The 12,154-nt window shown below is 43.1% G+C and overlaps 1 protein-coding gene across 6 annotated transcripts in view; it reads right to left on the reverse strand.

Annotated features, from left to right (window-relative positions):
* The window catches only part of PDE10A (phosphodiesterase 10A), a 619,063-nt gene that overhangs the window by 79,547 nt on the left and 527,362 nt on the right, over positions 1–12,154 (reverse strand). For all 6 annotated transcript variants that reach the window (XM_023254564.2, XM_045058341.1, XM_045058340.1 and 3 more), the window contains 5 exons: positions 10,307–10,447; positions 7,271–7,426; positions 5,661–5,711; positions 4,576–4,634; positions 2,476–2,527 (listed from right to left, as the gene is read on the reverse strand). In XM_023254564.2, the coding sequence (XP_023110332.1) occupies positions 2,476–2,527; positions 4,576–4,634; positions 5,661–5,711; positions 7,271–7,426; positions 10,307–10,447 (459 nt within the window). The remainder of the gene's footprint in view (positions 1–2,475; positions 2,528–4,575; positions 4,635–5,660; positions 5,712–7,270; positions 7,427–10,306; positions 10,448–12,154) is intronic.

Raw genomic sequence — 12,154 nt, forward strand, 5'->3', positions numbered from 1 at the left:
CAATCCAATTAATAAATGGGCAGAGGATTTGAACAGATATTTTTCCAAAAAAGACATCGGATGGTCAACAGGTATGTGAAAAAGATGCTTAATTAACATCATGAATCGTCATGAAAACGCAAACCAAAACCTCTATGACGTATTACCTAAAACTCTTGAAATCAAGAGTCAGAAGCTCAACTGACTGAACCGCCCAGGTGCCCGAATTCTGCCTCATTTAAAAAAAAACATACAATTTGCGGTAGTGGGTGATTCATTTGGTTGAGCGTCCAACTCTTGATTTCACTTCAGGTCACGATCACACGGTTCACGAGATAGAGCCCCAGGCTGACAGCACAGAGTCTGCTTGGGTTTCTCTCTCTCCCCTTCCTCACTTGTGCACAGGTGTCTCTCAAAATATATAAACATTTAAAAAAACCCCGCAATTAGGTAATAGAAAGAAGAGAGTGCATATATTTGATAAGGCAAATTTTACTGTTCAGTGTGCTATTGAATATGTTGGAAAATCAAGAAAATCAACTGAAAAACAATCACAGGTTGTGAGAAAGGCTTCTTCTGTTTTAAGATCAGTGATTCTGAACATAACGTTCACGTTTTCATTCTCCCCAAATAGAGGCTTTCAGTTTGAACTGGTACTCTTATGTGCTGAAATCAGAAATCCTAGACCTGTTTTGGGAACATTTATGAACTCCAAACATCAGAGGGTCATTCTAAAAGCCACCTGCCTCTCTCATTCATGCCCGCATGTGTGCACGTGCACACACACGCGCACACACACGCAGCTTTACTCGTAAGTGGAAAGCAACTTCTTGATAACAAGAGTGGATTTAAGATTCAGTGAGAACAAGGCACACTGTTGGATGGAAGCAGGGAGAGTAACAAATTTTCCTCAGGGTGTAAGCTCCCATATCTCATCCTTAGGTATGTTGGTTGTAGGACCCCAGCAGATACTACGTAACTACTTAAGGACTTTTCCTCGTATTTCTAATTTGCTAGGAGTTTGCATCTACTGGGTGTTGAGTATTATAAAGTTTTTGTAATCCATTCTTAAAATAATGTAATTTTTCTCCCTTTACTCAATTAGAATCGGGAGCTACGTTAATTTATTACTTAACGTTGAACTGCTCTTCCTGGGGTGAATGCTTCTTAGCTGATGTCACCTTTCCTCCTGGGTTTGCTGTTATCACTGATTTCGGATGTTTGCGTCTATACTCTGATCAGTGGCTCTCCTTTTTTCTACCGTTGGGGAATATGAGCGTTAGGTCAAAAAGTCAAGGAATAGCCAGTGTCGGTGAGAATGTGGAGAAGCCGGAACCCGGGTGCACTGCTGACGGGAACAGAACCTGGTGCAACTGCACGGAAAACAGCCTAGCAGCTCCTCCGGAAGTGAAACACACAATCCCCGCGCGACCCGGCAGTGCCACTCCCTAAGTATCCAACTGAAAACACGTATCCAGGCGAAGAAAGCTATACAAATGTTCAAAGCAGTACTTTTCCCATCAGCCAAAATGTGGCAACAATCCAAACGTTTATCAGCTGACGATGGGCAAAGAATGTGCACGTCTATCCACATAACAGAGTATTATTCAGCCACAGAAATGAGTGAAGTGCTGATATTTGCTACAGCACGGGAGGACTTGAACACAGTACGCTAAGGGGAAAAAGCCAGGCACAAAACCCACATATTACATGATCTCTTTTATGGGAGATGTCTATAACAGGTAAATCCACAGAAAAAGAATTAGGTTAGCGGTTGCTTAGGATGGGGGCGGGGGTGGGCAGGAAGGAGAATGGGGGCCTCAACAGATGATGGCTAAAATGACACGGAGTGTCTTTTTTAAGTAATGAAAATGTTCTAAATCGACTGGTGATGGCTTCACGTATCTTTGAATATGCTAAAAACCACTGAACTGACCTCTTGAAACGGATGAATAGTGTGGTATGTGAATTATATCTCAACAAAAACTGTCTTAAAAAAGGTAAATAATACAAGAACCAGTCAACAAGTATTTTCCCTAGTCAAGCTATGTTAATCCATATATTTATATTTCTATATTCTTAATATTTTTCACTTCATAGAAGTCTACTTCCTGTGGCTTTCAGCTCCAAGTGCCCACTAGTCTTCCAGAAGAGAGGAACACGTAAGACTAAAACTAAACAGAACGAACCTCAAGTGGTTGGGAATCCCCAGTACGGTCGATATGCACAAGGTCTTTTGGAGAATATAAGAAGGCACTGAATGTTTTTCAAAGTTGAGCTCGCCACTAAATAATGAAAAGCTCAGACATTTTCCCAAAAGTTATTCAAACCCCCTCACAATGAACAAAAGTCACAAAGAAATCAAAGCAACACCTGGAGATCACTAAGTGCCGTCTTTCCATCATGACTTTAAGACAGCTTATGCCTCTAATAATGCATTAAAATGTTCCCCCATATATTAGGACATGAATCATTTTCGAACAAAAACCAACCTACCATTATGTGTTCAAGTAGAGAGTCTATTGCGACTATGTTATCAAAATATGTCCTGAAAAAAAAGGAACAGAAAACTGGTAATTACTCTAAATAGGAACACAGAACATCTTAAACTTTGCATACATTTCCCAGTTTTGTCTACATTTAAGTAAAAAACGTAAAGATACATGTTGTTTGATTTTTGTCCTTTTGTGGAAACAACCAATAACAAGTTACTTTAGAGATAAATGAAACCTTATCAGTAACTTTCGTATGGAGTATCTAATTTTGGAGAGTATTTTATTGGTAAGTACCTATTTGAGAGCAAGTTTGTAGCATTTAAGTAAAACTATGAAGGGATAAAATTGCTCACCATTTTTAATATTTTCATGAATAACTTTGATCTGAAATAAAAATGTTCAAATTTGCTTAATCTCATTAATACAGTTAAAATGTAAATTAGCACTGAAAACCTGGAAAGTTAAAACACAGTTGCGCTGTACTGAGAAAGCCATGTAACTCATTTGAGAAGAAATGTCAGAATACAAGAAATAATGACGACCTGATCATTTTACACGAGTAACTTGTGTTCATTATTACAAACAGCAGGTAAATACTTAGGAGATACGTGGCAGCTACACTGAAATGTCAACCTGATAAGCGAGGAATGAGTAGGCATGTATTCTAGGGGATATTTTAATATAGGATCTACTGGTTCCTGGGAACTTAGCAAGGGACTCAGAATTAAGATAACTGAAGAGTGATAAACAATGCCTTTTGCTTAAAAGACAAATTACCCAGCTTGGAGCCACTGAGACTCTGCTAATGTAACGTACCACAAGCAAGGGGGGAAGGTCCAGTGGGTTTCCCCGAGGGAAGAGATTTACAGGGATCGAATCAGGCTGTGGAAGCCTTGCAAGGTGTTCAACTCCACTAGCAAAGGAAGGTGAGTGGCTTCCCTTCCTGTGCGCTTGGGTGGTCAAGTCATGTGTCCCAGAAGTACTGTTTGATTCTGTCTCGGGGACACAGGGGCCTGGCGATCAAAGGAAAGCACCCTCATCCCCATGCTTCTCTAATTGCGTATTTCAAAACATCACGTAACACAAAGCAGCACCTTCAGACTAATGAGTGCTGGGGTCCCAACAGTCCTTGATGACGAAGGTACTAAGTGTCACCAAAGTGGCCCGTGAGGGAGAACGCGGTCCCGGCCCCTGCCGGTGGCCGTGGAACAGCAGGTACCTTATTCCTCCATTAACTTGCCAGAGGACGTGGCCCTGAAGTGACCACCTCCTGGGCCATTATTTCAGATTTCGGCCATTCAGCAGATGGCTCAGATCTACAGACAACCCCGCTGGGAGCAGGGGAACCAATATGAACCGACGCTGCGGTGAACGTCTCTACCTGCTTCCGCCCCCACCCAAGGAAGCTTTTCCAGGGCAAACTTCAGGGAAATGGAACATTTTCTCTCAGGTGGTATTTGAGCTCCTATACATGGGAAAATTAAAATAATAGTAATATTGCCAATACGGGGCGCCTGGGTGGCTCAGTCGGCGAAGCGTCCGACTCTCAGTTTCGGCTCAGGTCGTGATCTCATGGTTCGTGAGTTCCAGCCCCACGTTGGCTCTGTGCTGACAGCGTGGAGCCTGCTTGGGATTCTCTGTCTCTCCTTCTCTCTCTTTCTCTGCCCCTCCCTGCTCACTTTCTCTCTCAAAACAAATAAATAAACTTAAAAAAGATATTGCTCATCTGGTTTAATTTACTGACGTTTTCAGAAAATGCCAGAGAGGGTTTTTGGAAAATAATAAACTAGAACATTTCCTCTTCTACTGCTCTCGGCTTTCTCCTGCAAAAACAGAAATACTTAGTACCTTTAACATGCGCTAGTGAGTCTAATTAGAAGATACGCACCAAATTGCAAATAAGTATTATCGCATATACGTCTGCAATCCTTCGCTTGTAAAGTGAACACGGGTGCGAATGTAACTTCACGGTCCGGGACGGAAACCTTCCTTACCAGACTACCGACTGCAGAATACACAGTACCTATTGCCGTCGGAGCCTGCACTGAGGGTAAACCCCTGATCCGGAAGAACTACGTCACCCCTAGAAACCAACACTTACTTGGATACGTCAAGTAGGAAGTCATTCAATTCGGTCTGCTTGGCAAGGCCTCTGCACACCTGCCAAAGAGAATGATGACTATTAATTGTAAGAGAGCTCCCCTGACGAAAAGGAACAATTCCAGAATACTATTTTCCCTCACTGTATTTTGAAAGACGTGACGCGATCACTTTTTATAACATGGTAATACTATCAATGGCAAGTTGAGACTTGAGATACTTCAATCTCAAGTATCTATGGAAGGCTTACGTGTGCTAAGCTCTGTTTTACGCACTTTATTATCTCACTTAATTAGCACAGAACACCATGGACTGGGGATTTGCCTTCCTCGCTGAAGCAAGAAGTCTTGCAGAACCACGCTCCCGCTCCAGAGTCACTGAGGGACGGGGCCAGCATTCAGACCCAGGCGACCAACCTCCACGGCTGCTCTTTAAAACTACTTCCCACTTTACACGACTGACACGTGGGCACGCATCCCACTTATACGCGAGACGGTCAGGTCCGAGAGGTCCTTGCTCCCCACGCTATCACTCTCTAACTGTGTGCTTTTTCTCCTCCTATCCCACAATCTGAGTTTGCTGAAACAGATTTTTCCGCAACAAAGAGAGGTGGAAGGTACGAGGGGAGAATTGTTTTGCTGCTGTGTCCCCGAATTCTGAGGTTGAGTTACTGGGAGACTCAATAAAGTCTGTGGTCTTTCCAATGAGAACGTATTTTCAAGAGAAGCCAGTATCTGAAATTGGACATGAAAGTTTCCATATACCATTTAGTTCAGAGGATGCCTTAATTTAGGAAATGGGACTCATGATAATATCAATGTTACTGCCAGCAGGAGGCCGTCAGTGGAAAGCAAATACTGTGACAGAGCCCACACCATTTACTGTATAAACGATTTATAGTTATACATAAATACACGGCAGTAATTGCAAGATGTTAAAGGCAGGGAGTAAGTAAATATAAGTAGACACAAGAGTTGAGAAATAACAAAACACCTAATATCCAAAAATGACACACTAGGGTCACTTAGTAAGCCCCCCCCCCCAGTGGGGCACCGGAGCCCCCGGGAAAACACCCCCGGGACACACCTGCACCTGATGGATGGCTACTGAAGCCCAGGCAAGATTTGCTGTCGCGACCTACAAAAAAAAGGGATGACACACGTTTTGATTAGTCACATGCAGAGACCCCAACACAGCGCCTCCAGCATAACCGCGTATGAGTAATTTCCTGAGCCCGCTGAGTATCTGAATATTTTGCCAAACGCAGAGCATCGAATATGTAGAAGGTTTCTCTTTCGTATTTCCTGCTCCTTTATAATGGAGCCTAACACTCTCTCGGTCCTCTTAATTTGGGATAAAAAAAGCAAGACAAAGGCCCAAGAGAGCTAGCCTCCGATGATTTTCGCAGAAAATGATTACTTTCCAGTTGAACAAAAACACTATTAAAATGGCCTCGGTGACTAGCATAAAACGATGAAGTATTTGCAACCTCCTGCTGACAAGTTCTCAAATTCCTGGCCCTGCCGCTTCTTTTATTGTTTGTTCGCTTCCCCAACATTTGCTGGGTGCCTAGTAGGTACCGGGCACTCCCCTAGATGCCGGGGACCCGGCCACCAGCAGCGACACCGCAACAGCTCACGGCGGACCGTGGGAGAGAGAAAGACGAGGAGGAGAGTCAGCGAGGTGCACGGCGCGCCAGCTGCTGACAAGGGGCCAGAGAGAAAAGGAGGCCCCAGAGGGAGAGGAAATGCTGGGGGAGCCGCCCGAGTCCACATGCAGTACTCAGGGAAGGCCTCCTCTGTGAGAGGGCAGCACGTGGGGACAACTCCTGAGAGGGGCGGCTGGGTCGGGACAACGAGGACACGCACAGCCCAGGCCGAGGGACAGCACGTGTGTGGGCTCCGAGCCGGAGCGGGTCAGCCTTGCTCGAGGGTCCAGCGTGGCTGGGGGAGGGGAGAGCAGGAGGCGGGGGTCATCCCGGTAAGTGGACAAGGCCCCTGAGGGACGGGCACATATGCACCATGGGAGTGACACACACATCCCGGCAGTAACTGGTTTTAGGGTTAATGAGCCAATTGTGATCCAGGGAATACTTCACGGAGCCCACTGGTTTCCAAATGTATTTGGTGCTGGAGCCTTTACTCAGGATACGCTCTAGGGAGAGGTCGTTTTTAAGAAAACTTTATAAAGACAACCAGAAAGTGAAAATTCTACAAAGTCATCCTGCTACTTTATTTAGTTCATAATACGGCACACTTCAATTTGTCTTGTTAGAATGGATTCCTACTAAAATAAATTATTGGATTTCTTTTTTTATTAACGTGTAGGTATTATTTTTGAGAAAGAAAGAGAGACTGCCCATGCATACGACCTTGACTGGGGGAGGGGCAGAGAGCGAGGGGGACAGAGGATCCCAAGCAGGCTCTGAGCTGTCAGCACAGAGCCCAAAGGCGGGGCTCGAGCTCACGAACGATGAGATCGTGACCTGAGCCGAAGCTGGACACTTAGCCCACTGAGCCACCCAGGCGCCCCTAGATTACTATACGTCTAATTGAATCAGTTTTCCCTCTAAATAAGTACAAAAGAACAAGTTTTTAAAAACCATCAAAACGTTGTTAAGCAACGTGTGGTTTGCGCTATTCACTCATCCATTAACTGAACAATATTAATGAGTAGCCTCAGCGGGCTAGCCTCACCTCCTGATGACTCATACAGAAGGCTTCTTTGCCCCAGTGCCGATACAGCTCAAGGATGCCAATCAAATCACCGATTGCAGTGACAATCGGTAAACAAAGAACAGACTGTATACGAGTCCCAGACTCCAGGCCAGTACCTCTTGGAAATCGTTCGTCCTGAAAAATAAAGGGAGAAAAGATACAAATTCAGTTTCAGTAAGAGATGGAATTGTTATGTTATGATTCTTACTTGTCAGAAATCGCCTAATACTTGCAATAAAACACAGCTAGTCTCTTTAAAAGGAAAACCAAATGACAATGGACACTATAAACTGTATTTAAGAAAACGCTTATCTTAGGGGGCACACGCAGCCCGATGTTTACGGCAGCACTATCGACAACAGCCAAACTACGGAAAGAGCCCAAATGTTCATCGACTAACAAACGGATCAAGAAGACGTGCTGCATGGATACAAGGGAATACTACTCAACCACCAAAGAGAATGAAATTGTGCCATTTGCAACGACGTGGATGGAACCAGGGTGTATTATGCTAAGCGAAATGCCTCAGAGACAAATACCATACGATTTCACTCATATGTGGAATTTAAGAAACAGAACAGGTGAATACATGGGAATGGGGGAAAAAAGAGACAGGGACTGGATTTAAGACATTTTTAAATACAGAGAACAGACTGAGGGTTGTTGGAGGGCGGTGGGTGGGGGATGGGCTAGAAGGGTGAGGGGCATTAAGGACACTTGTTGAGATGAGCACGGGGTGTCATATGTGAGTGATGAAATCACTGAAGTCTACTTCTGAAACCAATTACTATACTATATGTTAGCTAACTAAAATTTAAATAATAATTTGGGGAAAAAAAGTTTATCTTTAGGAACCTGGCACCTATACACAGATACTGCTTTAATGTTTCTTTATCCCTGTGGAGTAGAATTTACTTAATGAATGAATATATATTAATTTCATGCCGTAATAAAAGGAATTATGCTGGCTAACACGTATGTATCCGTCACCGTCTATGTGCCGTAACTTTTCCGGGGCCTTTACCGGTATAATGTCACGAGTGAAAACGACTCCACGTGTAAACACCACAAGAAAGAAAGTTTATTGTTTCTTTTCTTTTTTTCAGGTCAGAATAAGGTCAAAGTGTGTGGGTTTTTCAAAAAGTGTTTAATGTTTTATTTATTTTTGAGAGAGACAGAGACAGAGAGCAGGAGAGGGGCAGAGAGAGGGAGACACAGAGTTGGAAGCAGGCTCCAGACTCTGAGCTGTCGGCACAAGAGCCTGACGCGGGGCTCAAACTCACAAACTGTGAGATTATGACCCGAGCAGAAGTCGGATGCTTAACCAACTGAACCACCCAGGCACGGCAAATAATGTCAAAGTGTACGTTAACGATGATCTTTCTGATTGAATCTCAAAGGCCCATATTAATAAGTATTCAAATCATCTAATAATTATCAATTACTTATAAAGAATGAAATTGGTCCTTTGACTTTAATAACCTTCTAGCTTAACAAATCACTCAAAGGAATACAGGGAAATCAAGTGAATTAATCCCAAAACACTAATTCTCCTTATTGAATTTCTGCTGTTCTGTAGGAAGCTTTTCATAAATCAACAGCACAGATCAGTATTGCTGATTTATAGGTCTTTTGAAAGCTTGAATATACACTAGGACATGTTCAAGGGACAACCTATATGGTATCTTAACACTTTCCAAAACTGCAGTGTGTTTGAGATGGGACATCGTGTGAGTTTACAGTGCAAACATGCTGATTTGGCATATTCATTTGTTGTAATATGACCGCCATTGTAGTAGTTTGCATTTCTATCTCATCACATGATTAGCCTACAACTAGATCTAGTCTTTCAGGGACCTTCATCATCTACATCCGCATCTAAACAGATAACTGGAGGCAAAACCACAATTAAAACCCAGGTCTCTCGACTCCGAGTTAGCACTTTCCAGAGCAATTTCCTTACACCTGTTTGCCTACCTGTCCATTTCAGCCTAAACTCAGGGAGTGACTCTTCATCACGAGGCTCACCTATCACGTGGGAGACTGCACTAAGGGCTCCATTTTGTCACGTTCCCTACGTCCGCGTCCTTCATCAGTACCCTCCAGTATCGAGTCCGGGTTTGCTTACATGATTCACTTGAACCAACGCGAGGGTGGGAAATGCGATACCAGCAGAGGCTTGAAAACTCACTTGCATGTTCCAAGTCTTCTCTGGAAGCCTTGCCACCATTGCTGAGAACATTCCAGGCTGGCCTTACTTAGGGGTGGGGTGGGGTGGGGAGCTGGGGAGGTGTGGGAGTGACAAACACAGAGAACTGAGACCATCTAAGGCCAGCCAGTTGACGTCAGTCGACGGCCAGTTGACGTCAGATGCACAAGCAAGCCTAGCTGAAGGTGGCCCAATCCAGGGCTCAGGAGAAGTGACAAGTGGCTGTTGGGTGACAGCACTGATACTCGGGCAGCACAGCCCTCAGCACCAGCTGACTCATTCGTGTGCATCTTGCTACGACATGAAACACAAAACAGGAACCATCTAGGGGCGCCTGGGGGGCTCAGTCAGTGAGACGACGGCTCAGGTCACGATCCCACGGTGCACAGGATGGAGCCCCGGGTCATGCTCTGCACTGACAGCAGGGAGCCTCCTCGGGATTCTCTCCCTCCCTCTCTCTGACCCTTCCTTGCTCGTGCTCTCTCTCTCAAAATAAATAACCAAAACACAAAACAAAACAAAACACCCATAGCAATCATTTAGTTTACATGAATATAAACCTACAATTTATGTTCAAATGTACTGGTATGGACTGAAATAAGAGCTAAAAGTAGCCCTCGGTGGGTATCGTAAGATAGGATTTTCTGAGGACAAAAGCTCATTTACAAACAAATTCATTTATTGATCTGTATCTCGCTCTAATGCTTTTATAAAATGGCTTGAATCGTAACAGCAAAATGATATGCCACCTGCATGAAATAAGTATTTCAGGTTACGAATGTCACAAAAAGCAAAAAGCCATTTACCCCAAGGATGTCTTCCACGAGCAACGTTTTTCTGGATTTGGCCACGTAGGCAGAGATGGTGGTGCCCTGGGCGATGGGCCCGGCAGGGATGAGCCGGGGTTTCCCTTCCTTGATTCCAGGGGGGGTGAACACACACAGACTCTAGAAGAAGGAAAGAACACGTCTTACGGATTTTACAGACCTCCCTGTACTTCCGCACTAACAGACAGACTCCTAGGTATTACTTATCAGTCACGAGGCATCTTTGAGCCAACGAAAATGAGGAAGATGCTTTGCAATGATCAAAGTGGGGTGTGTGAGGTGAAATTCTCTCCGGTATTCCCAATGGGACACAAAACACAGGCTTGATGTAGGACTAAAATCAATGTCCAGGCACAGCAAACCTCGCAAAATGCCCTCTTATCTCGATATATGGAAAATAATAAAATACAAAGTAAGTGGTCCTTGGGGTCCAGATATTGCCAAATGAGAAACAGAGAACATCGGGTCCAACCTGCCCCAGAGGCTGGCACACAGATCTGGAGACAGGATCAGTGACTACGAGTCAAGTTGTTCAGACATTGTTTCTTCCTCTTTTTTTTATGACTCAATCACTCCATTCTTTAAACTGGCCTGACTATAAAATGACAGTTTCAAAATACTCTCGATAAACATTTTGCTCTTCTCTGTGCAAAAAATTACGGACAAATTTGGGTGCATCTTTCTCTTTCAAATGACCAGGTGGGAAGGTAAAGTCCTGAAGGTATCTTAAAATAAATGTTTTTTTTTTAATATGATCAGTTATTTTTACTAAATCCAGTACTTTGAATAAATTTCTACTAAGAATTGCTAACCAAAACAAATCCCCTAGAGATTGGGGGCAGTATTTTGACATCACTATATTACGATTATCTACTCAATTTGAAAAGTATTAAGGTTCAGTAAATTCTCCCAGCACTTTACTTTTATCTTAGACTGGACTGCTGTAAGTTAAAGCCTGAAGACCTGTGAAGCAGTAAGATTAGACAATCCTCTTAAGCTATACATGTTCCTATTAATACTTACTAAGCAAATTCTCAGTAAAGACACTGAATTGGATCTAATTATACACGTATTAGATCAGTGGTCTTCAAGGCTTTGTAATGTCAGAGAATACTTTCTTCCTATAAAATCTTAACTTATAATCACAGGAGAGTAAACCCTATAAACTCGAGCTCCTTCAATCAGCCAGGAGTAGGGAGAAGGAAAGGAAAGCAAAGCATAGGCGCACCCCAGCTGCTTGAAATAAGTCATTACTTACAGATTAGAGGCGAAGTTCAAAATATTTTTATTCATGCCTATAGCTCTATCAGTTTGGACTGTGCCTAAGTAGTATTTGCTATTAAGTACAATGCCTGTGAAAAATATTTTTAAAATGATTCTTATTAAGGGATTAAGTTTAAAACGCTTATTACAAGTTATGCACTTTTAAAAGATTTTTAAGATTTAACTACATATAAGATGGTAAATGACAACTTCACCTTATTTTTAGAGGATAGACTTCAGTGTCGTTATTTTTAAAGTTACTATAATTCTATTACCCACCAATATGCACATGGCATAGATGATGTAATCAGATTTCTTACCATCGCCACATGACAAGCCAGTGTGCCACCCTCTCTTAAGATTGAAAGAAGAGTAGAAAAATTATTCAAGAATGGGAAGACGGGATCATTGCGAGAAAAAGGTGGAAAGGATACGGTATATCTAGCCGGAAGAAAAACCAGAGTTAATGACGATTTTCTCAAACTATGAGAAAGTTAATCCTAAGAAAGCTGCTGAGAAACGTTCTCTTTCTTTACCAAAGACAGAAGGCAGGAAATGAACTTG

Source organism: Felis catus, chromosome B2 (genome assembly GCF_018350175.1).
Source record: "Felis catus isolate Fca126 chromosome B2, F.catus_Fca126_mat1.0, whole genome shotgun sequence".
NCBI classification, from domain to species: domain Eukaryota; kingdom Metazoa; phylum Chordata; class Mammalia; order Carnivora; family Felidae; genus Felis; species Felis catus.